General features: G+C 43.6%; 2 protein-coding genes across 3 annotated transcripts in view; one reads left to right on the top strand and one right to left on the bottom strand.

The window, feature by feature from the left end:
• Window positions 1–3,253: 3,253 nt before the first annotated feature.
• LOC311041966 (glucocorticoid modulatory element-binding protein 1-like) lies at window positions 3,254–18,944 on the bottom strand. 2 transcript variants are annotated; one of them, XM_084052461.1, is made up of 10 exons: window positions 18,904–18,944; window positions 17,342–17,490; window positions 15,278–15,336; window positions 15,065–15,186; window positions 12,044–12,147; window positions 8,998–9,191; window positions 8,381–8,536; window positions 6,826–6,960; window positions 6,024–6,143; window positions 3,254–5,351 (listed from the first exon to the last, which is right to left on the bottom strand). In XM_084052461.1, the coding sequence occupies exons 2-10, from the start codon at window positions 17,479–17,481 to the stop codon at window positions 4,819–4,821; spliced, it is 1,563 nt and encodes a 520-aa protein (XP_083908587.1). In that variant the 5' UTR covers window positions 17,482–17,490; window positions 18,904–18,944; the 3' UTR covers window positions 3,254–4,818. The 2 variants fall into 2 exon arrangements, with proteins under 2 accessions (XP_083908587.1, XP_083908586.1); XM_084052460.1 differs by having other exon boundaries at window positions 6,826–6,963.
• A 3,864-nt stretch (window positions 18,945–22,808) lies between these two features.
• The window catches only part of LOC311040641 (uncharacterized protein), a 41,960-nt gene continuing 39,173 nt past the window's right edge, over window positions 22,809–25,595 (top strand). The window contains exon 1 of the mRNA XM_084050970.1: window positions 22,809–22,964. Within this exon, the coding sequence (XP_083907096.1) occupies window positions 22,871–22,964 (94 nt within the window). The 5' untranslated portion in view covers window positions 22,809–22,870. The remainder of the gene's footprint in view (window positions 22,965–25,595) is intronic.

Consider the following 25,595-nt stretch of genomic DNA (forward strand, 5'->3'; position numbering starts at 1 on the left):
GTGTGTGTGTGTGTGTGTGTGTGTGTATGTGTGTGTGTGTGTGTGTGTGTGTGTGTGTGTGTGTGTGTGTGTGTGTGTGTGTGTGTGTACAATCTAGACCAGCCCCCAACCTTCCTGGAGGTCCTATCAGCTATCCGTTCCCTTAAAAACAACAAGTCCCCTGGTAATGACAACATCCCTGCTGAGCTGTTGAAACAAGGAGGCTACCTCTGTACAAGAGCATTACACAAGTACATCACCAAGGTCTGGGCTGATGAGAACGTCCCACAACAATGGAGAGACGCCAATGTTGTCACCATTTACAAGAACAAGGGTGACAAGGCTGTCTGTGGCAACAGCAGGGGTATTTCGCTCCTTGCTGTCGCTGGTAAGGTCCTGGCAAAGGTTATGCTCCAGAGGCTGATTAAAAACACCACCGAGTCAATACTGCCTGAATCACAATGTGGATTTAGGAAGAGCAGGAGCACGGTGGACATGATTTTCACAGCTCGACAGCTGCAGGAAAAGTGCAGAGAACAACATCAGGACCTGTTCATGGCCTTTGTCAATCTCTCCAAAGCCTTCGACACTGTCCAGAGAGAACTTTTATGGGAAGTCCTTATCAGGTTTGGCTGCCCCAAAAAGTTTGTCAACATCCTCCGCCAATTTCACGATGGAATGACTGCTCGGGTGACTATAGGAGGACAAGAGTCTTCCCCCTTCCCTGTACATACAGGGGTAAGGCAGGGGTGTGTGTTAGCACCAGTACTTTTTAATAGGGTTGTCCGATATTGGCTTTTTTACCGATAACCGATATACCGATATTGTCCAACTCTTAATTACCGATACCGATATCAACCGATACCGATATATGCGGGGATTATTGTGATTAGGGTAAGCTCAAATTTCATATCACACACACCATATACAGTAAGAACTCCTGTAACTTATTTATAAAGCAAAAAATATATATATATATTTATTTTTTTTCAAAAACCGATACCGATATTTTCCCGATATCAATTTTTATGCTAATATCGGCCGATAATATCGGGAGGCCGATAATATCGGACATCCCTACTTTTTAACATCTTCCTGCTATGTGTCACCCAGCTTCTCCACAAGGAGATTGAGGACAGTAGCGGTGTGGCAGTGGACTTTCGTCTAGATGGCAACCTCTTCAATATAAGGAGGCTCCAGGCAACCACCAAACTGCAAAGGGAGAGAGTCATTGAGCTACAGTATGCAGACGATTGTGCTCTTGTATCTCACAGTCCACAAGACCTCCAGTCTGTTCTTACTGCTGCGGTGAGAGCGTACAGCAGGATGGGACTGACCGTCAACACCATCAAGACGGAAGTAGTTTGCCAGTGGAGTGCCAACATCCCATCTACACCACCTACCTTCACTGCTGCTGGTGAACAACTGTCTGTTGTACCATCCTTCAGATACCTGGGGAGCATTCTCTCTGAAGACAACACCATCGACAATGAGGTCCAAAACAGGATAAAGCAGGCATCAGCTGCTTTTGGGAGACTCCGGCGTAGGGTCTTTCAAAACAAGAACCTCCATCTCCGCACAAAGGTCTGTGTCTACCAAGCCATCTGCATCACTACCCTCCTTTACAGCTGCGAAGCCTGGGTAACTTACAGCCGCCACATCAGGGCCCTAGAGCAGTTCCACATACGCTGCCTTCAGCGCATCCTGGGAATTACCTGGCGTGATCGTGTGCCTCACTGTGAAGTACTCTCGAAGACCAACTGCAGGAGTATTGAGGCCACAATTACTCAGCACCAGCTACGATGGCTGGGCCATGTAGTAAGGATGCCCTCAAACCGCCTGCCTCGCAGAGTGCTATATGGCCAGCTACACCATGGTCGACGCTCTGCTGGAGGGCAGAAGAAGCGCTATAAAGACCAGCTGAAGACTGCGTTAAAGAAATGCAAAATCAGACCTGAGGCCCTGGAGGATGTTGCTGCTGACCGCAACACCTGGCGCCAGCTGTGCCGGGATGGGACCCAAATGCTGGAGGAGGAAAGGACAGCCAGGAGACAGGAGAGGAGACTCAGGAGGAACACACCTACAGTTGCCGTTGCTACTACCACCACATACACTTGTCCTACCTGCAATAGGATTTGTGGGTCCAGGATAGGGCTATTCAGCCACCAAAGAACTCACCGATAGAAGTGGACGTCATCATCGGATTCGATGGACAACCATAAGCAAGTGTGTGTGTGTGTGTGTGTGTGTGTGTGTGTGTGTGTGTGTGTGTGTGTGTGTGTGTGTGTGTGTGTGTGTGTGTGTGTGTGCGTGTGTGCGCGTGTGCGCGCGCGTGTGTGCGCGTGCGTGCGTGCGTGCGTGCGTGCATTTGCTCATATCCTTTATTTAACCAGGTTAAAATACTTGTGTCTGTCTAACTATGTGTAACCATTTTTATTTATCCTGTGAGCACCTGGTTGTTCTGTTTTCTCTAATGTAAAATATACCTTAAGACATTTAGTCCACCAACGGTCTTGGCAACCTGTCCATCCTTGTAAAACCAACCTGTCCATCCTAGCAGACCGCGTGTCCAATTTTAGCATTTAGCCTAAAAAACGCTCATGACTTAAGCCTGGGCTGAATGAGGAAACATTAAATATATGTATATATCCACCCAACGTCTGACCGATCACACTGTCTGAACTTTCTTCAGACAGTCAGAACATCCAGGGCTACAGGAATGTCAGAAGAACGTTCTGAGAGACGCATCCCAAGTTCTGAATGATGTCATTTTGTAGTTATTACCTACCCTGTGAAACCAAGCAAGATGAATGATGTCATTTTGTAGTTATTCTAAATCTCAAAGTTAAAAGGATGTATTAACTTCAGTCTTGCTCACCGTGTTGGAGATGCTATTAACTCAATTTCATGTTTTAGAAAGATTTAAACAGTTTCCATGGAAGGAAGTCAAAATGAGAAAACAAACTAAAATACATGAACAAATTGTCTCTGTTTCAAACAACAGTAACAACACTATTTTCAAAGTCAAACATCAAGGATAGTTTATTAAATGGAGGCAGTGTGTAAAAAGGTGAAACAGTTTCAGTGTCCCGGACAGAAATACAAACCTGAGTGAAATAAATGTCCCTTTATCCAAAACAAGTATATAAATTATATAAAATACAACACACAGGTGTCATCCACATTATATGTATTACAAACAACTACAAACATTAGAAACATCTTTTAATCATGTGGGAAAAATACATTATGTGTCACAAATACCTGATTCTCAAACCTTTTCATATCAGGGACCCCCATATTAATATGTATTCAGCTGGGGACCACCATCAGGAAATCCTTTGTGCCAGGGACCCCCATATTAATATGTATTCAGCGGGGCGCCACCATCAGGAAATCCTTTGTGCCAGGGACCCCCATACACGATTTGTGTCTTTGCTTCTGGGGGTCCCCGGAACAAACTATTTTAAGATGGGGGTCCGTGGTCAAATACTGTACATATCATTTTGGGGGTCCTTGACATGAAAGCGTTTGAGCACCACTGATATAGAAACATAGGTTTTTCAGAAAACTGTTAGGATTTAGAAGACATTTGTAGGATCGGCCTCAGGTCTTAATGGGTTAATGAGAGAATAAATGTAACCACAGAGTAATCACATATTCTCATATGAAAAGATTAATCAGACAAAACATTTCTCATGTCAGATTTCACTGGAGTCTAAGGGTCCGTTTCCACAGAAAAGTGTTTTTGAGTGGAGGCGCGTTTTGTACATCTTGTCCAGAGTGCTTCTTTTATCGTATATAAGGACCTCTCATTGAAACCTCTCATTCTCTCCATTTCCACTCCACAGGCAGGTCCAGGTTTCCAGCTGGCCCGTTGGGTCTGTTTTAACCACAGAGTAATGACATATTCTTTCACTATGTTCATATGAAAACATTATACAGACTAAACATTATTCATGTTAGATTTCACTAGAGTCTAACAGTACGTTTTAACAGCGGGTGACTCTCGGGCGATCGCCAGGCGACATCGTCCAAAAGATAAAGAAAATCCATCTTTCATTGCCCCCCCGCCCACTTCGCCCTATCGCCAGTAGTTGCCGGCTCTTATAGACATATAATGCACTTCCGGAAAATACTATCCTGATCGCCCGCTGTTAAAACGCACCGTAAGGACCGTTGGGGCCTGGCCATGTTTTGTCTGTTTTGGTTTCACCTTTTTATACAACACTCACACAACACATTCCACACATCTCCACACTGCATACATGACTGATTATTGACTTGTTCACATGATTCCTATGATTCTAGTTAAATAAACATAATGCAAACATAATGTTGTACTCATATGTGACTCCCTTTTTGTCATGTATTCCCCTAGAACATGACACTATACGCACACAGAGTGTTTATTGCAGATGTGTAATTTATGGGTAAAAACTAGAGGGTGGCAAAACAAGTTACTGTTTCAACACCCCCCCCCCCTTTTTTTTTAGAATGACATTTTTGAACATGTTTGCCTGTATGACATACCCAAGATAGGTATGCAAAGTTGAAAGTGATCAATGAATGTATGGCTGCAGACAAATAAAAAGTGTCTATAACATGATTAATCTGCCGTGCCAACAGAGGTGGAGAAAATATGCATTAAAACAACTGCATTTGAAGTCAAATGATGCGCACAATGTTCAAACATATCAACGGTCACTGCGTTCAAAAGTCATGTCATCTGTGTTATTAGGCTATTAGCATGAATATCACAGCTGAAACAACAGGAAACATGGACTTCTCATGGTTGTGATAATGATTCAAAGTCAGATGGTTAAAATGTTTGGGTTGTCAGACACAGTCAGGATGATCAAACTCACTCCTCTCTGAAAGGTGAACTATTTTTCTATGTTTCTTTGACACCTTTTTCCCTCGAACCGCCGGCTCTGAGCCGAGCACATATTCATCCTGTCGCCCCTCGTGTCGTGGTCGTCTGGGGTCTGGGTCGTCCTTCCGGGACCCTCGGGTCCCTGAGTCGACCTCTACCTCCCCCCTCTCCTGTCCCAGCCTGTGGAGCCTCTCCCAGGCCTCCAGGGTGGCGTTATGTCCGTCCCTGCCCGCCTGCGCGCTTCCGGACGCAGAGCGATGTCTGTAGCGTTGTGGGCTGGCGGTCAGCTCGGCCTGAGGAGCCGCCGCCGGACCGGCGGCGGTTAGAGGCTGGACCACCGGGCCGCTGGTGGCGCCGTGCCGCGTGAGGTTCTGGGTTTGGCCAGTAGGGGTGTTGTGGCGATGCAGCCGCGGCCGCTTGGAGGACACGGCCTTGTGGGAACGACTCTCACCATAGTAGCCCTTCTCCTTCTGTTCCCCCAAGCTCTCCTCCAGCACTGAGGGACAAAAATTCATACACATAATTAAAGTTTAATTAATGAGGACCACAATGGAAATAAGTCCTGGACTTGTCATATCTTTGAACTCTTTTAACTTGTGTCTTGACAAGTAGTATTTATTCATTTTTGATTATCTCTGTCCTCATAAGAGCTAGAAACGTACTTTAAAATGTGGCTCGCTGACGGATTTGGCTATAAACCAACGCCGTCTCCGTCACGGTAACACCGCGTTCAGACGCTTTGTAATCCACGCTTGAAATAAAGTAAAAGAGCTATTGTACTGGAATGTGTATAGCCTGGCTATTGGGTTTTGTAAAGAAGTAATTGTTCTTGACTTGCTGCCTTTTGTTTAAGCAACATGTTTTGCCGCTGTGCCAAACTGTGTATGGTCTGATGGGCTGTCATGCCAACTACTATATCCTACTATTGTTTTCTGACGGGCCGCTGTGCCAAGTGCCATACTTTAGAGCGTTATATGTATGTATTCCAAGTGACGCTGTCTGCGGTGCTGCACTTTTTGTATTTTTATTTTATTACTCCGCCCCCCCCCCCCCCCCCCCCCCCCCCGACAACCGCCCCGCCCCCGCAGCCCCTGGTCTAAAGTACTTCTATACTTCTATGCTTCTTACCCTAGAAGTGTGTAGTGTGTGTGTTGTGTACACTTCTTACCATAGAAGTGTGTAGTGTGGGTTGTTGTGTCTTCACAGTTAGTGCGTCTTCGCTCCAGAGCTCTCTTCACAGAGTCTAACAATCCAAACGTCTCACACAGAGAGTTCAATATGAACGCATCTGACACACACACACACACACGCACGCACGCACACGCGCACGCACGCACGCACGCACGCACACACACACACACACACACACACACACACACACACACACACACACACACACACACACACACACACACACACACACACACACACACACACACACACACACACAGAGGGAGAGAGTTAATATGAACGCATCTGACAAACCAACAGACACACACACACAGACATAGAGTACAGAAGTCCTGACGTCACTCGTTCATCCCCAGGTTTGTAAAGTAATTTCTCTATGGAGCATAACATTGGGTCATCATAGAATCGTCTCATATAAGAATTGTGGTCCAAAAATAAACAAACTGTCTCGGCGATATTGTCAGGGAGGAGGTTCTGTATCGTTTATGATAGTCAGTCACTTATATTTCATACAGTCTGTTTCTGGAGAAAATGTAACTAATTCGGCGCAAGTAACATTAGCGTTTTCTCACCTCAACATTTGTTTATTTTTGGAACACAGTTCCTATTTGACGCGATATTAAACACGTCTATGGGGATTCAGAATGGGGGTGGAAAACCGCGAACCAGGTAAACAAACAAAGGATGTGTAAATTACGTCAGACTTCGGTGCTCTATACAGAGTCAGTGTTATTAATCCACTACTTCATGATGAAACCACATGCAGTGTGCAGTCTCACCTTTGTGGTTCAGACTGGACTGGTCAGCACGGCTCTCCACTCCTCTGAGAGCTGACAGCAGCTCAGTGTGGATGCTGGACAACACGTCCCCCATCAGACCCTCCTCTGCTACACCCTGCCACAGACCCAGCATCCCTGCTACACACATTAACATTATATTATTATTATAAACTCCTCTGATACACACATTAACATTACCGTATTTTAATAATAATGTGTTTAATAAACATATAAAAACATAAACATAAACAATGACGCATTATTTTAGCTGGGTTATACCTTCTCATAGTTCTACTTGAATGTTGACAAGAAATAATAATCCCGCTAGTGTTTGAGTAGCGCGAGCCATGAACACATGTGTAGCGAACGTGTATATAAGGATAAATATACCAAGGATTAGTCTGTGACGTCACTGCTAAAATACCAAGGATGCATCAGTGACGTGACTATCATATTGATAATAACAGAGACGCGAGAGACAACGTTACATTTTGAGGTTTCAAAGACCAATGCACACACTACTTTGGTTGTGCATTGTTGTTCTGTTATTATTATAACTCAAGACAACGTCGGGAACACAGTCAAACTTTATTATCATACTATCATACTATAATTCTAGTAACCTCTGTAGTAGTGGTGAGTACGTGAGTGAAGATACCCGGTTCTCCTCACTGGCTGGACCAATTGCTCTGATTTTGCACACAGCCATTGACCATTACCATCTGAACACAACTGTGAAGCCCGTTTTTCAATTTCATCAAATCTCAGCTTCTTATTAGCGTTTTTGTGTCAAACACTGTCGCCATGGTTACGGGGCTGCCCAGCTATGGGACGAACTGCCTCCCGGGTTGCCAGATCATGTGCGCATATCCCCCCACGGATGCGCTGCGCCGAAACTCTGACAAGTGACTCTTCTTCTGTGAATGACATTCTCTATCTCCCAAAGCCCCATAGTCAACGGCGCCCCCATGAGGCACATATTTACCATTACTGTTGAATGAAGTGTACTCGAGTACGGAAGAATTTTGGCCAATGTGAATGCTGGCCAGCTGGGAGAGGGCAATCGTACTCGGGAACGGTTCGAATCAATCGGACCCAGTCTGAATCCACCCTTAATGTAGCAGTAGCTGATTGGCTCAGAGCCTCTGCCTGATGAGCAAAACCTTAATATCTCCCCCAGCCCAGGGAGAATTCCCCTTTAGCCTAGCGGATAAGATGCTGGCTTTCCACGCGGGAGACCCGGGTTTGAATCTCAGGCGTTACGTTAACAGCATTGTAAATAATGACATAACAGTATTATAAACATGTTGGAAACTCCATGTGAAAGTGTGTGTGTGTGTGTGTGTGTGTGTGTGTGTGTGTGTGTGTGTGTGTGTGTGTGTGTGTGTGTGTGTGTGTGTGTGTGTGTGTGTGTGTGTGTGTGTGTGTGTGTGCAACACTTTTTAACAGATTATAATAAAGTTTATAAGATAATAATATATACATTGTATTGTTTTTGTACGTTCATCAATATGTGCTGTCCCTTCCAAATGAACAGACAAAGTAAAGCACTGACCGGGCATGTCAGGTCTCTTCTTCTTGTCAACATGACCGTTGGTTGCAGTGGGGGTGGGGGTGGGGGTGGAGGTGGGAGGTGGGGGTCCATGGCTCCACTCCTCTGTGACACTGACCTTCTCCTCAGGTGAATGATCCACCTTCACCACCTCTCCTCCTAAAGACCACCCACATCACACACACACACACACACACACACACACACACACACACACACACACACACACACACACACACACACACACATCACGCATCACGCATAAAGCAGTGAATCCAATTATAACATTTTCATATTGTTTCTCAGGGTGAGAATCAACAATTGGTTTGGAAAAGTTTCAATACAGCAATGCGTTGATATTAAATAGAAAATGTACTCTGTAATTTGTACTTTTGAATGTATAAGTATTTTTAAAAAGCATGTTGTTTTAAAACAAGTACTCCAGTACTTTAACTCAATTGTGTTTGTTAGGGCTGACATAGCTGAATGGGCAGAGATGCCAACTGGGATGCGAAAGGTCCCAGGTTAGAGCCCCAAATTTGACAGAGCAACTTTCACTTGGAGTAATATTTGACCAGGAGTTTCTACACTTTGACCAAAGTACTGGGCTTTGTGTTTACCCGCCATGGGAGCCAGCTGTCCTCCTGCAGGCTCAGCAGCGGTCAGAGATGAGGGGCCGGGCAGCACAGTGGAGCCCCCTGCTGGGGGCAGACGGGAGCTGTTGATCATCAGGTCAAACTTGGTGCTGCGACACGTGTTGGTGCAGACGGTGTCATGCTGGTAGAAATCTATCTGACCAGAGTCCATCATCTTCCTGTGTGTGTAGGGAGAAACACAGTTTAACCCATTCAGACCAGGAAAGCATCTGTTGTCATTTTAGATTTTAGCTATGTACTGTATATAGCGACATAAGCTTTTCAGAAAACTCTTAATGGGCATATCGTTGCTGTAAGGCAGAAACCTCTTATCTCCATATGTTAACTGTTTGTGTGTTTTCGCAAAAAACACTTGAGCATGCTACAGCGTCACACAAAAGCATCAAAAGTAGCATATCTACAAGCTCGAAACGCGAAGCGACATGTTTTGAGAAAACTCGATCTGCTACTTTTGGTATTTTTGAATTTGAAACCTGAAAAGCAACAGTTTTGGACAGTTTTTGGAGGTTTCCACCCGACAGACACATTGTATAATTTGGCCTCGGGTCTTATTGCGTTAACAGAGTCCATCATCTTCCTGTGTGTAGGGTGTGTAGGGAGAAACACATCTTCCTTTAGGGCAGTGGTTTTCAACCTTTTTCGCGTCAAGGATCCCCAAATTGACACATGATAGCTCACGGACCCCCATTTGAAAAGATATGCCAGGGACTCAACCACTTTGATTTCTTGGGGGTCCCAATCTACACTGTATCACCATTAGTGTTCATTTAACTCTGAGAGTGTACAAATGGAACCAAATGGACCCGTTAGGGTCCATATGGTTCCATTTGTACACTCTCAGAGTTACAGACATATAAGGGTCAATTTGGTTTCTAACTATTAGTTTGGCTGGGGACCCCCTGGAACCCCCTCAAGGACCACTGGTTGAGAACCACTGCTTTAGGGAGAACCAACGGTGCCACGTGTCGTCAAATGTTTTACTTAAGTAAAAGTATCAATACTGCAATGTAGAAATACTCCATTACAAGTAAAAGTCTGAAATGAAAAATGTACTTGTCACAGTCCGCTTCTCGGCCGTGGACTGTGCCCTTATTTGGACCTTGAATGCACATATATGGTGTTGGACTCTTAAGGGCTGTTCTTTAGGCCTGTGTAGGCCATTGTTCATTATGTTCTGTATTTATTCTTGCATTGTTGTAACTCTGTTGCCATTTGCCTTGGTTCTCCTTGTACTTTTATTGTGTAGTTATGTTCTTAGTATTCCTGTCTCCTGTCTAGTTGTTGCTACCTGTCTTGTCTCACCTCCCTTTCATTAGTTATGTTCTCCACCCGTGTCCTGTTAGTCTCCCAGCCAATCCCTGTGTTGATTGTCTTTGAGTTCACCTGTGTCCAGTTAGTCCTGTGTCTATTTAAGTCCTCTGTTTGAAAACATTTCTCTGTTGGTTCGTTGATTGTAGTTGTGTGAGTTAATCTTTTGTCTCCTCACTTATTGTTGCCTTGTATCAAGTTCCCCTAGCTTTCCCAGTGTAGTTTTCCCTTTACTCCTTGTTTGTCTATTTCTTGTTCTAACTGATTCCCCGGTGACTGTCTTTGCCTGTACCTGACGTTGTTTGCTGCATACTCCTTTTGTGATGCCGCTAATAAACACTTTAATTCGAGCTGCATTGCCTCTGCCTCTCATCTCGCACTTGGGTCCTACACCTCCCGGCCTCGCACCGTGACAGTACTTGGCTTATCTTGGGGTCCCTGGCTTATCTTTTCAATAATAAGTGTCAATTTAGGGGTCCTTGACATGAAAAGGTTTGAGAACCACTGTCCTACAGGAACCGCTGCCTACCGGTCCGCTGGTCATCAAATCATTGTCTTAGGAATGAGACAAAAACTTAAAAAATATCCATGAATTCAAGTCTCCATGGGGTGACTAACGGATAGAAGGGTGAACTAGCCCTTTAACCTTCAGTCTATATTCAAGTCAAAGTGCTGACTCACAGTTTTAAGAGCAAGTGGCAACATGAAGAGACAGAACAAGAGAGAAGAGTCTCTCAGTGGTTATTTGATCCTCCTGCTCACTCCTCTGTCTGTGGAATGTTTTTGGGCAAAAAGCCCGACACAGAGCGGAGCACCGATTATACCCCAGAGTAACATGATATCATCAGTCTGTACGTTGAACTATACACACTATAAGATGCCAGGCAGGGGTGCACATAACTTTTTTGGTCTAGTACTCAGAAGAGCACCTGGAGATGTTACCCCCCCCCCCCCCCACCCGTTAACTTTGTCACCGGGGGGGGGGGGGGGGGGGGGGGGGGGGGGGGCGCGTTTCAATGTTGTAGCACCCTGCTTCTACCTATATTTGAACTGGGGACCCCCCAAGATTATCATATTTGAACTGGGGACCCCCCAACCCTGACAAGTACTTGGAATTGTAGGAGTTGAGACATTCAATTTAGTTCGAATTTTACTCGATTCCACAGATAAATAGCCCAACTACAAGCTCGATTCCACAGAAAATAGCCTAACTACGAGCTCACAACGCGAGGCGTTGTGAGATTGTAGATCAGCTATTTTCACAATGTTTGCCTCTCTCTTAGGTTACATTTTGGCCAATTTGGTATTAATACAGTCTTAAAGTAACTGTAGTAGAAATGTGCAGATACCCTGTATACACTTATACTGTATGCAGGGGCGGACTGGCCATTTGGCATACCGGGCAAATGCCCGGTGGGCCACTGGGCCACCCCAAAAAAATATATATATATTTTTTTGCTCCCGTTTTAGGATTATTACAGTCATTTCCGGGTTGCGCGGCCCAATTATAAGTCACGTTAATGTTTGGGCTGGGATGCTCTCCAGCAGTGGCCTCAGTGCGGCTGCAGAGTTCATAGAGGTGCGTGCAACCTAGGTGGTGGCCTATGCTTTATACATAGGGTTGCTGGGCTGACGCATTATTTTTTTCAGCCCCCACACCCCCCTGTTGAGTGAGAAACAGACAGATGTTTTATGTCTCTACCTGAGCATAACCCCTCCCAGACGGATGGCCCTCTTCCAGTCCTTCAGAGTGGCTTTCCCTGCCAGGTGAACAAACTGCTTGGGGCTGATGAGTTGCTCATTGAACTGTGGAGGAACAATCACAATGAGGATCATCACATCACTTTTGTTTGTGTGTGCAAGCTCTATCATTTTGTTGTTTTCAGGAAAGAAAAAAATAAAGAAAGAAAGGGAGGCAGGGAGAGCAAGGAGAAAATACAGAAAAAGACACGCGTCAAAGAAAAGAAAGATATTGTATGCAGCTACTGTATGTACATTGGACCAGCTCAGTGGCCTTGTGGTTAGAGCTAGGCTCTGTTCCAGATAAACACCAACAGCTCTGGTGAATCCACAGTGGAGAGTGTGGAGATGAATGTGAATGACTTCAATGTAAGGATAATCACCTGGTTGGGGGTGAGAGAGGTCTATAGTCATGCTACAGAAATATTATGAATGTGCAACTGGCGGTGATCCTCACAATACTTTAGCACTGGATCATTTATACCACATTGCACTAGGCCTGGGTGTGGCTCGTTGAAAATAACTATTGTTTGACTTTTTGATGACACTGGCAACTGTGCAGCCAATGTGTCCCAATGTTAACCACTTTAAAACTGGTGTCCTTCATTTGGGTTTAATTTGGGCATGGGTCATCATTAGGACTTTAGTGGTGAAATGAAATAAAGTTCAGTGTTTATTATCATTTATTTGCATGCTTAAAGGTTCTAAAATGGTAACATTAATCAAATCTGTACTTTTTTAACTTGATTAGAAAATGTTTCAGGTTTTTGCCAAAAGCCAAAACCGGAGAACAATCTGGCATCAGTCGGCCTCTAATTTTCAGTAAGCAACACCATGGTACTAAATCAGGGGTCTTCAACAGGGGGTCCGGGACCCCTAGGGGGTCCTCAGAGTTAATACAGGGGGTCCGTCAAATCTTTGTGTGATATATATATATATTTCTTACCTTAACCACTTGAACCCTAGCATCTCTTTTCTGAGGAGAACTTTAGCCAAAAATAGCCGATCTACAAGCTCACAACGCCTCGCAGCGCGAGGCGTTGTGAGCTTGTAGATCGGCTATTTTTGGTAAAGACGTGTTTGGTGTAGAGGGAAAAGACAGCAGAAAAGTTTGAACTAAAACTAAAACACAAAAATAGCCGATCTACAAGCTCACAACGCCTCGCAGCGCGAGGCGTTGTGAGCTTGTAGATCGGCTATTTTATTATTTTATTATTATTTTTGGTAAAGACGTGTTTGGCGTAGAGGGAAAAGACAGCAGAAAGGTCTGAACTAAAACACAATTTTATACAATATAGAGTAGGGGGTCCCTGCTTAATTTCTCTCTCAGCTAGGGGGTCCTTGGCCTGAAAACGTTGAAGACCCCTGAACTAAATGATATAAACGGGTATTTATGTGTGTGTCAGTGTGATGTGTATTAGGTCAGTGGTTTAGGTGTGTGTATCAGTGTGATGTGTATTAGGTCAGTGGTTTAGGTGTGTGTATCAGTGTGATGTGTATTAGGTCAGTGGTTTAGGTGTGTATCAGTGTGATGTGTATTAGGTCAGTGGTTTAGGTGTGTGTCAGTGTGATGTGTATTAGGTCAGTGGTTTAGGTGTGTGTCAGTGTGATGTGTATTAGGTCAGTGGTTTAGGTGTGTATCAGTGTGATGTGTATTAGGTCAGTGGTTTAGGTGTGTATCAGTGTGATGTGTATTAGGTCAGTGGTTTAGGTGTGTATCAGTGTGATGTGTATTAGGTCAGTGGTTTAGGTGTGTATCAGTGTGATGTGTATTAGGTCAGTGGTTTAGGTGTGTATCAGTGTGATGTGTATTAGGTCAGTGGTTTAGGGGTGTATCAGTGTGATGTGTATTAGGTCAGTGGTTTAGGTGTGTGTCAGTGTGATGTGTATTAGGTCAGTGGTTTAGGTGTGTGTCAGTGTGATGTGTATTAGGTCAGTGGTTTAGGTGTGTGTCAGTGTGATGTGTATTAGGTCAGTGGTTTAGGTGTGTATCAGTGTGATGTGTATTAGGTCAGTGGTTTAGGTGTGTATCAGTGTGATGTGTATTAGGTCAGTGGTTTAGGTGTGTATCAGTGTGATGTGTATTAGGTCAGTGGTTTAGGTGTGTATCAGTGTGATGTGTATTAGGTCAGTGGTTTAGGTGTGTATCAGTGTGATGTGTATTAGGTCAGTGGTTTAGGTGTGTATCAGTGTGATGTGTATTAGGTCAGTGGTTTAGGTGTGTGTCAGTGTGATGTGTATTAGGTCAGTGGTTTATGTGTGTATCAGTGTGATGTGTATTAGGTCAGTGGTTTAGGTGTGTGTCAGTGTGATGTGTATTAGGCCAGTGGTTTAGGTGTGTATCAGTGTGATGTGTATTAGGTCAGTGGTTTAGGTGTGTATCAGTGTGATGTGTATTAGGTCAGTGGTTTAGGTGTGTGTATCAGTGTGATGTGTATTAGGTCAGTGGTTTAGGTGTGTGTATCAGTGTGATGTGTATTAGGTCAGTGGTTTAGGTGTGTATCAGTGTGATGTGTATTAGGTCAGTGGTTTAGGTGTGTGTCAGTGTGATGTGTATTAGGTCAGTGGTTTAGGTGTGTATCAGTGTGATGTGTATTAGGTCAGTGGTTTAGGGGTGTATCAGTGTGATGTGTATTAGGTCAGTGGTTTAGGTGTGTATCAGTGTGATGTGTATTAGGTCAGTGGTTTAGGTGTGTATCAGTGTGATGTGTATTAGGTCAGTGGTTTAGGTGTGTGTCAGTGTGATGTGTATAAGGTCAGTGGTTTAGGTGTGTGTCAGTGTGATGTGTATTAGGTCAGTGGTTTAGGTGTGTGTCAGTGTGATGTGTATTAGGTCAGTGGTTTAGGTGTGTATCAGTGTGATGTGTATTAGGTCAGTGGTTTAGGTGTGTGTCAGTGTGATGTGTATTAGGTCAGTGGTTTAGGTGTGTATCAGTGTGATGTGTATTAGGTCAGTGGTTTAGGTGTGTGTCAGTGTGTGTACCTTGACACAGCGGACGTTGATTCCAGGACACACAAACTTCTTGAAGAGCAGAACTGCTCTGCTGTCACCACAGGAGATGGGGTAGCCGTACTCCACCTCATCACCCTCCACGTCATCGTCATCTATGAGACGAGAAGAAAGTCATCGTCAGCAACAATTAGAGCCAGACTGATATACCGGCTGACAGATATAGTAAACAAAACTCTATCTTACCATGGTGTGTCTCTATGGCCAGGACAGTGGTGCCTGTGTCAGTAATGTCTTCATTTACCCTGCAGAGGGCGACAGAACCCACATAATTATTATCATTGTGAGATTTCTTCAGATTCTACTCCATACAACAGCAGCCTCAATGGACTCACCACATTCCCAAGCCAATAATTTTATGACCGGCGGAGTCTCTGGTGGGAGACTCAAGTCATCAAATTATTGGCTTAGGAATGCGACAAAAACAAAAACATCTCCACGAATTCAAGGCTTCATGGGGTGTGTAATTGATAGAACATAAGTCATTTTTTGGGTGAACTACTCCTTTAACATCTACAATGACCATGGAAATCCACAACACATGCCAGCAGCACATATGGAGCATGCTCACTGAGAGTGTCCTATAACTATGGGTATGCCAAATGGCTAAAATAAATGAATAAATATGCGATTAATTGTGATTAATCGCGATTAACATAACGGTGAGTTAATTGCATTTAATCTAGTTAACTTCGACAGCCCTAATTTGGTTAAAAGCCACCTCAGGCTGGTGGTATGCATGCCTTGTTCAACAGTGTGATGGTAGCCGGGCAGAAATCGGGCGTTCAGGCATTTGATACGGCGGTAGAGCTTGCCTGGTCGTCGTTGCGGTAATGGCGTGACCCTCCCTCCAGAAATCTCAATTGTATTTTATTTCAGGAGTGAGTCTGGCCTGCAGACCTATATGGGCAATTTGGCTGTGGGCTGGAAATGGGCGGGAGTAATGTAGCTTTGATGTCCAAGTGGCCCTTTGATGTCCAATTAAGCCACTGCAGCGATTAACACCAGGAGTAATTGGTTTGTCTTTGATGTTAATGAGCAGCTTGTATGAAAGGCGTATTGATTAATGACGTGTGAACCACTCTGGTTCCACCTGATTGGCCTACCCCCGCTGTCAATCACAAAACAATGAGCGAGGACGCTGATTGGCTCGGTTAGTTGGTAATTCCGCAAAAAACTCCCACAATGGGCAATCAGGCCAGACTCACTCCTGGAATCAAATGGAAATGAGATTTCGGGAGGGAGGGTTTACCAGGCTAGGAAGATATTGCATTTAAAAAGATTTCTCCTCCAGGGCTAGTGGTTTTCAACCAGTGGTCCGGGGACCACCAGTGGTCCTTGGAGGGGCACCAGGGGGTCCCCAGCTAAATGAGTTAACATAGCGTCACAATCATTTTAAGCACCTAGTTTTGGCTATTCAAAAATAGCAGATCTACAAGCTCATAGCACGGCACCGAGTGCTGCGCTATGAGCTTGTAGATCTGCTATTTTTGAAAAATCCTGGAAAATGTGTGCAAATCTTTGAATATATATTTACAAAGCGAACATTTTTAACTCAAATCTTTACTTCTGGGGGTCCCTGGCACACAAAAAAAATCAGATGGGGGTCAGCGGCCACATGTATATCAATTTAGGGGTCCTTGGCATGAAAAAGGTTGAAAACCACTGCTCCAGGGCATTCTATGATCTTGTTGTAACATTGCATTTACAACGCAAACATGCAGAGACAGTGGCGTGCACAGACATTTTGAGGGGCAGGTGCTCAAGTAAATGATACTTTTTTTTGTTGACTTGGTCTGCTCTTTTTTCCCTCTACACCTATACCTCTTTGCCAAAAATAGCCGATCTACAAGCCCACAACGCCTCGCAGCGCGAGGCGTTGTGGGCTTGTAGATCTGCTATTTTTGGCTAAAGTTCTCCTCAAAAAAGGGATGCTAGGTTTCGAGTGGTTATGGTAAAAAGAAAAATAATATCACATAAAGAATTGGCGGACCCCCTGTAGTAACTCTGAGGACCCCCTAGGGGTCCCGGACCCCCTGTTGAAGACCCCTGCTGTAAACTGAAAAAAGGGCACTTCTGGTCAAGAGGGTAAAGGGCAGGTGCTCTAGCTCCACCTAGAGTCTATCTGTGCACGTCCCTGTGCAGAGACCATCTTATCCATCATGCAAGACGGCTGCAGGTGCATCTGAATGAATAATCATTTATAATTATTTGTTTGATTAAACATAATAATTATTATATAATCTTAACCCTTGCAGGACGGGCTGCAGGCGCAGGATGACTGGAGTCTTGTCACTAGGCTCCGCCTCCTTGTCACTAGGCCCCGCCCCCTCGTCCTTCAGCATCCCTGCATCCCCTGGAGACGCCGCGGTGACCTCAGTGGCCGCCATCGCCCCTCCCTGCACATACACACACACACACAGGCACGCACGCACACACACACGCACACACACACACACACACACACAGGCACGCACGCACACACACACGCACACACACACACACACACACACAGGCACGCACGCACACACACACGCACACACACACACACACACACACAGGCACGCACGCGCACACACACACACACACACACACACACACACACACACACACACACACACACACACACACACACACGCACACACGCACGTGATGAAGGCGCGTATAATGTAGCGGGGAAGCTGGACGCTCTCATGGATGACCAGTCAAACCTCCTCCACCTGGACACTGTGGGGGTGGTTTAACAGGAGGAGTAATGATAGATTCATCTAATCTCCCCCAAGGGGACAACCAACAGACTTTTGTGCCGCTAGCCATGAAGCTGTATAAGACATGGATGCATGTAGCTGCAAATATTGATTAATTTTGAACAATTACTTTTTCAATTAAAGGCGCAGAAAGTGATTTTCTTTTGTTGTTGTTAAATAGCTCTGTATTGTGATAGTAATCATTACTATAGAGTGTGTGTTCAGTAACAGTGTTAAATAGCTCTATATTGTGATAGTTATCATTACTATAGAGTGTTTGTTCAGTAACAGTGTTAAATAGATGATAGTAATCATTATATAAAAAAGATTATATTTTTGTACACACACACACACACACACACACACACACACACACACACACACACACACACACACACACACACACACACACACACACACACACACACACACAGACTGTGTATCTATTGGTTTCAGTTGATTAAACTGAACTGAACTGGGAAACGAAACTATGAACTTGAGTGATGAAAAAATGACATGACACTATCAGCCAATAGCTTAGATATAACATCATGTCTATCTATAGTTTATAATGTTAAAAGTACAGTATACCAGCTTTATCATCAGAACAGAACAGAATATAATAGACCAATGTAAAGACATAATGTCAGGCGGTATAGTTTCCCCATTATGTTAATAATGCAACCGAAATGAGAACCTGTTTTAAAGTCAACAACTAAAACAAATACTATGCATGCGACGAAAAACTATAAAGAAAGAGAGACACACACACACACACACACACACACACACACACACACACACACACACACACACACACACACACACACACACACACACACACACACACACACACACACAGTGTAGCGTGCTGTCACGCAGTAGCGTGCCTCGGTGGTTCTCTCCTCCAACTGACGTCTGTGTTCTGTCAGCGCGCGCCGCTTTACGCACGCGCTCCACTCCACTCCACTCTCTCGCCAACAGACGCACTAAACAAACACACAATAATATAAAACAAGAACACTATAATAACTGTAAATGCAATATTATATAGGTTTTACTCACCGTGTTTTTAACGGCAGTTATAACGATAATAATCCATGTTCTCTCTCTCTCTCTCTCTCTCTCTCTCTCTCTCTCTCTCTCTCTCTCTCTCTCTCTCTCTCTCTCTGCAGCTCGAGCCGCTCAGAGCCGCTCGCGCAGCATCTGTTTCCCGCTCTGTCACGAGACGCCGCGGCTTCGCACGCGATGTGCAAATCTACCGTGCCGCTGCACGCATTGCATGCACACAACACACACACACACACACACACACACACACACACACACACACACACACACACACACACACACACACACACACCACACCACACCACACCACACCACACCACACCACACCAAACACACACACACACACACACACACACACACACACACACACACACACACACACACACACACACACACACACACACACAAAGTGGTGTAAAGTAGGCTGGCTACATGTGGGCTACTCAAGTAGGCTACTGTACTTATAAGTATACGTTTGAGGTATTTTGACTTTACTATCAGTATTACTAGAGTACAATTTTCAGTAGGCTACTGCTCCACTACATCTCAGAGGCAAATATTGTAACTTTTACTCCACTACAATTATTTAAAAACCTTAGTTACTGGTTACTTTGAAGATTTTGATTATTATTACAAAACATACATTAACCACTTCAACCCTATATACATTTCGGCCATTTGAAAATAGCAGATCTACAAGCGCACAATGCCACACATTGTGATGCATTTTGAGCTTGTAGATCTGCTATTTTCAAAAGCATTCAACACTTGTGCAGGAAACCGGGTTCAAATCCGGGGTTAGAATAGTACATAGAGCAGGCACTGATTCTATCACTGATTTTGCAAGTCTTTTAGATTCTCAGGTAATGTGTTCCAAAGCCAGGAGGCCCGGAAGCTGTAGAAGATGTTATTACTACTAAAATAATGTTTTCTGAGAGTAATACCTTACACCAGGGGTCTTCAACAGGGGGTTTGGGACCCCTAGGGGGTCCTCAGAGTTACTACAGGGGGTCTGCCAAATGTTTGTGTTATGATTATTATTTTTTACCTTAACCACTTGTACCCTAATATCCCTTTTCTGAGGAGAACTTGAGCCAAAAATAGCAGATCTACAAGCTCACAACGCCTCGCAGCGCAAGGCGTTGTGAGCTTGTAGATCGGCTATTTTTTGGCAAAGAGGCGTAGAGGGAGGAAAGAGCAGAAAGACCAAGAGAACAAAAAAAGTTTAATCTGAAACACAATTTTATACAATATAGAGGAGGGGGGTCCCTGCTTTATCTCTCTTTCTCAGCTAGGGGGTCCTTGGCCTGAAACCGTTGAAGACACCTGCCTTACACTACTTGTTAGGGGTAAAATGATAATATTACAGTAATATATTAAAGTAACTTGTTACTGCCCAACACTGGTGTGTGTCCTCACATTCCAAGACATCAGAGGGTTCACTGATCTGAGCTCAGTCTTTGTTTTGATTGATTGATGTACTTTATTTAGTAAGACATGAGAACAACAGTACATGGAAGTACACATTCACAACACAAGGTCTATTAAACTGGAAGACTCATTAAAGCACTGAGCTTGTTTAAGATGAGATCCCCATGCACACAAATCATGATGACATATAAGAGACAGACAGATATATACAGAATGTCATACAATCAGCTTACAGGTTACTGGTATGAAGAGTGAAAAATATGTGCAAGAGAAGAAAAAGAAAGGGGGGGGGGCAAGGTTAAGACTTAGACAGGGGCCAGTTTGGAATTGCAGCCTCCTGAAGGTGTATCTTTAGGGCAGTTTTGAAAGTGAGTAGGGTTTTACGCTCCTTTACTCCTTTTGGTAGGGCATTCCACATTTTTGATGAATAGCATGAGAACGAGTTCATTCCCTTTGTTGAGCCAAAAAAGGTTTGAACATGATTCGTGGAGCTGCCTCTGGTGTTATGATCATGGACTTAGATATTAATATTTTGACAAATACAGGGGGATCCCAATGTTGTGGTGTATCTTGAAGACCAGGCCCATAGCAAGTTGCTGTACTCTGTCCTCAACCCATAAGCCATCCAATCCTAGCAAAATGAACAGGGGTTAGATGGGTTTTGTGATTGAGGCCAAGAAGTAGCCATACTAGTTTGTTTTGGGACTCTAAAAGCAGAGGAACCGAACCATGTGTACGCTACATGTCTGCCTGTCACTTCTGGAGCAACAGAAAGCTTCTGTTGTATGAGTTAAGGGATTTTATATTTACCATACACAGTTTTGTGTATTGTATATTTTTTTATGTACATTTTAATGGTTTTATTCATGGGTTTTTGATTATTGTTTGGACCCGATGTTCTATACAATTGTGTCAATAAAGTAAGAAACTAACTGGAGTGTATGCAGTGTATGTGTGTGGTTCTGGCTGGTTGAGGTCACCGGCATCATGCATTTGTGTTTTAGGATTGGAGGGAGGGGGGGGGGGGGGGGGGGGGGGGGCTTGTCCCCATGCACTCAGGGTCCGGCCCTGCATACAGTACATGTAGCCTACATATCTGTCCAAATGCTAACACACACACACACACACACACACACACACACACACACACACACACACACACACACACACACACACACACACACACACACACACACAAAGGCTTGAGAGTTTATTTCCGTTGTGGTCCTTTGAGTGCAAATGTGTGTGTAAACAGAGTGTCATGTTTGTTTATGTATTCATTCATTCCTTTATGTATTTAGAATCACTTTTATTGTCACATCACAGGTTTACAGGTGTAAAGAAGTGTACTGTATGAAATATTTTTTTTGTGCAAAGCTCCATCATTTTTGTTTTTCTCAGGAAGAGAGAGGGCAAAAAAGAGGGGGGTGAGGGCAGGGAGAGCAAGGAGAGAAACATAAAAACAGAGAAACATGTGCAGGATACTATACTAGTTTAAATGAAGCACAACAAACAATTTCCCCCAGTGCCTTACACCTGTAAACCTATGATGTGACAATAAAGATGATTCTGATTGACATAGCACAGTCACTTTGTTATGGTACCTTGGTTTTATATCAGTGGCCATTTTGTCATATCATTATGTTATTTTTATTAATTTGTCAACCCTGGAACAAACTGAGAAGCCTATAGTATATACTATATATACTATACTCTATATATTATATACTACCAGAGCCTTTGTCTACAACATACTACAAAACAAAATAATGTTCTGTTTTTGTAATTGCACAGTTTCACCACAGGATGGCAGTGTTTCACGGCAAATGCTGGGACAACACCTACAATGGAGCCAAACTTTTTCAGCTCAAGGTACAAAAGACATATTTGTTGTCTCTCTCTCTAGGACTGTATGAATTAATAACCACTGTATGAATTAATAACCACTTCAAGCTCTATTTAATAAATAGTGCAAATTGCCAGGATAGCTTATAAGTCTGCTACTTTCACTATTTGTCTATGTTGTTTTCTATATTTATGTGTTTTTCCTGGAGTTCTTATGGAAAAAAAAAACATTTAGTTCTGAAATCATTTTTTTTTTTTTTTTAATATTTTGAAATAGTAATAATTGAAAAAGTGTAGGAAATGTAAAAATAAATATATATAATATATATTTACGTACGACCCATAAAAATGCCCCCCAAAATGGGTCCGCGACCCCTGGTTTGGGACCCAGTGCAGTCCCGCGTCATCGGACCAGCTGACCTGAGAGTCATCACAGTCCCCGCCCCCCCTAGCGCTGCCCAAATATGGAGAATGGAACGCTTGAAATGTGTGATGTGATTGACACGCGGGAGGAGCCAATCACAGCGCAGCAAGGGGGCTGGAACAAGAAGGAGCAACAACTTTGAGCAGAAGTTCAGAATCAGAGTCAGTTCAGCGGCAGAAGAACACAGTTTAGTGTGAGGCTGAGGCGGGCTGTTATTATGCACCTTGCATCTATTAATAAGTTAATAACTCTTATGTATTAATGGAAACCATGCACGGTGTCACGCAGAACTTCCAGAAGAGCGTGTTATGGATTTGTATCTGTGTGTTTACAGTAACCGTCCAGGGACAAGAAGGTAAGAAGATACACATAAAGATCATTATGTTTTTTCTGATGAAGGATATGGTGTTTATTTATACCCTACTAGTACTAACCTGTTGGTTGTCAAACTTTTTTTTAAATGTTAATTTCCTGAATGTCCCTTTAACTGTGAGAGTGTAACAAATGTAACCAAATGGACCCGCATGGGTCCATTTGGTTACATTTGTTACACTCTCACAGTTGCAGACCTGTAAAGGGTCCCCCCTGTAAAGACCCCCCCCCCTCAAGGAAGGCTGAGGGTCCCATGCAGGCTGCCCCCCCCCCCACTTTGAGACCTACTCGAGGGTTGTTCTTGTTGTTGTTGTTGTTGTTGTTGTTGTTGTTGTTGTTGTTGTTGTTGTTGTTGTTGTTTAATTGGTAACAAGAAGAGTGGGCACTATAAGGGAGAGTGGGTTCGGACATTTTTAAGACCTTTTTAATACCCCCCCAAAAAAAGAGCATTACTGTATCAAAAGTAATCAACAAATTATTGTTGTAAAAACTGGTTAAATATTGGCCAAATTGTCAAATAATATAAGAAAGAAGAAAAAAAAAAGATCTACAAGCTCACAGTAGATCAGCTATTTTTTTTTACAATATTTACTAACTAAATGTAATGCTTCAACTCAACTGGGAGTCCCCCCCAGTTCAAATATGATTATTTTGTGGAGTCCCCAGTTCAAATATGATTATTTTGGGGGGTCCTCAGTTCAAATATGATGATTTTGGGGGGTCCCCAGTTCAAATATGATGATTTTGGGGGGTCGCAGCCTCAAACGGTTTAGAACCACTGCACTAAGGAAGAGAGGGCATTAAAAGAAAGTGGGCACTGAGGAAGAGTGGGCACCTCAATGTGAAGTTGTCTATTTGGTCCAAAATGCCCTCATATAGTTACTGTACTATATGTATTATGTGTTTGTAACCGCGCCTATCCTATACTCTGGAATATTTTGGTGTTCAGCTTGCTTAGTAATAATATTGTGTTGTTAGTATTCTACTGATTAAACCATAGTATATAAAGAACTCTGGCAGGTGTAATATATACTATACACGTGTCAGTGCCTTTTATTTGTAGTACAAGTAGCAAATTATCCACAATTATTCTGTATATTAGGACAGTGGTTCCTCAAACGTTTTAGGGTCAAGGACCCCCAAATTAAATGATGTATTTGGCCGTGGAAAATATTTTGTGCCAGGGACCCCCAAAGAAGATATGTGTTGATAAAGTTTGTCAAAAATATTCCTTCTGTTAGAAAATAGCAGATCTACAATGTCACAACATGACTAATCTGCTATTTCCAGAAAGCAAATGTCTAATGTGGTAGAACTTATGGTGATGCTATAGTTACTCATTTAGCCGGGGACCCCCTGGAACACTCCTAAGGGCCCCTGGGGGTCCCCGGACCGCACTTTGAGAACCACTGATGTAAAGAAGCCTGGCATGTGTAAACATGTCAACGTCTTTTATTTGTAGTTGTGGCTACAAGTAGCAGCTAATCCATCATTAAACTGTAGATTCAAAGACATTCCTCTCTGTATATGATGTGGAATGTTCTTCATTGTAACAGCTTTTCAAAAACATTCTGGGTTTTGTCTCCTAGTTCATCTGAACCCAAGCTTGTCCAACTCTTAACTAGACCCTCCAGAAAAACGTGGGCAAAAATCCTTGATTATGCGGGCTAAAACTCTTGATTATGCAGGCTAAAATCCTTGATTTTGCGATGAAATATGCGGGATTTTTTGCAATTTTATGCGGTGAAATTGCGGGAAGATGCGAAATATGCGGAAAGTTGTGAAATATGCAGAAATATGCGATATGCAAAAAGTTGCGAAATATGCGATGCGAAGCGCATATTATGCGATGCGGCCTTCCAGTAATCTATTTAATCATTTGATTTGACCTTATAGTCGATCAATACTTTTTTAGTATTAGTCGTTTGATATGCCCCCCCCGCCTGCTGAATTAATAATTTCTTCATTGATGATGAGCACGTCTCTTGTCAACTCTAGCTAGACACTAGAACAGGGACAGGGTGACCTATTCAGCCCCTCAAACCAGGACCCTTAAATCCAATGCACGCGCACGCCCATTCATGCATGTCCATGCACGCGCACATGTATACACACAGACAGACAGGCGACACATGATTGATTGACAAACATCAGCCTCAGACACGCAATGCATTTGTTGATGTTTTCTGATTGGTGCATGTTTAGACATGATTACATAGTGCGTGTTGAAAACCGGGACAATGTTTTAGAGATATAATATTGGTCAGGACTCTGGGAAACGCAGCTTGAAAACAGGACAGTCCCGGCCAAACCGGGACGTCTGGTCACCCTATACTAGAACCCTTTAATTTTATCAGTCTGTAAAGGTCAACAGCCAGTCAGTACACAATGTCAGAATTAGAATGTTTGGTTCTCGAATCGATTAATCCTGAGTGTTCGTTTAACTCTGAGAGTGCACAAATGGCACCCGAAAGGGTCCATTAAAGGGACACTTTTTTTCTATAGATCAGTCACCCCATGGTAGACTGAAAGAACGAGCCCAATCGATGGTCTTGAAGGGCGGAGCCAAACCCAGGCGCTGGATTCCAGCGCCTGGGTTTGGAGCACTCTGATC

This window comes from Gymnoscopelus microlampas, assembly GCF_963454915.1.
Source record: "Gymnoscopelus microlampas genome assembly, chromosome: 3".
NCBI lineage: Eukaryota > Metazoa > Chordata > Actinopteri > Myctophiformes > Myctophidae > Gymnoscopelus > Gymnoscopelus microlampas.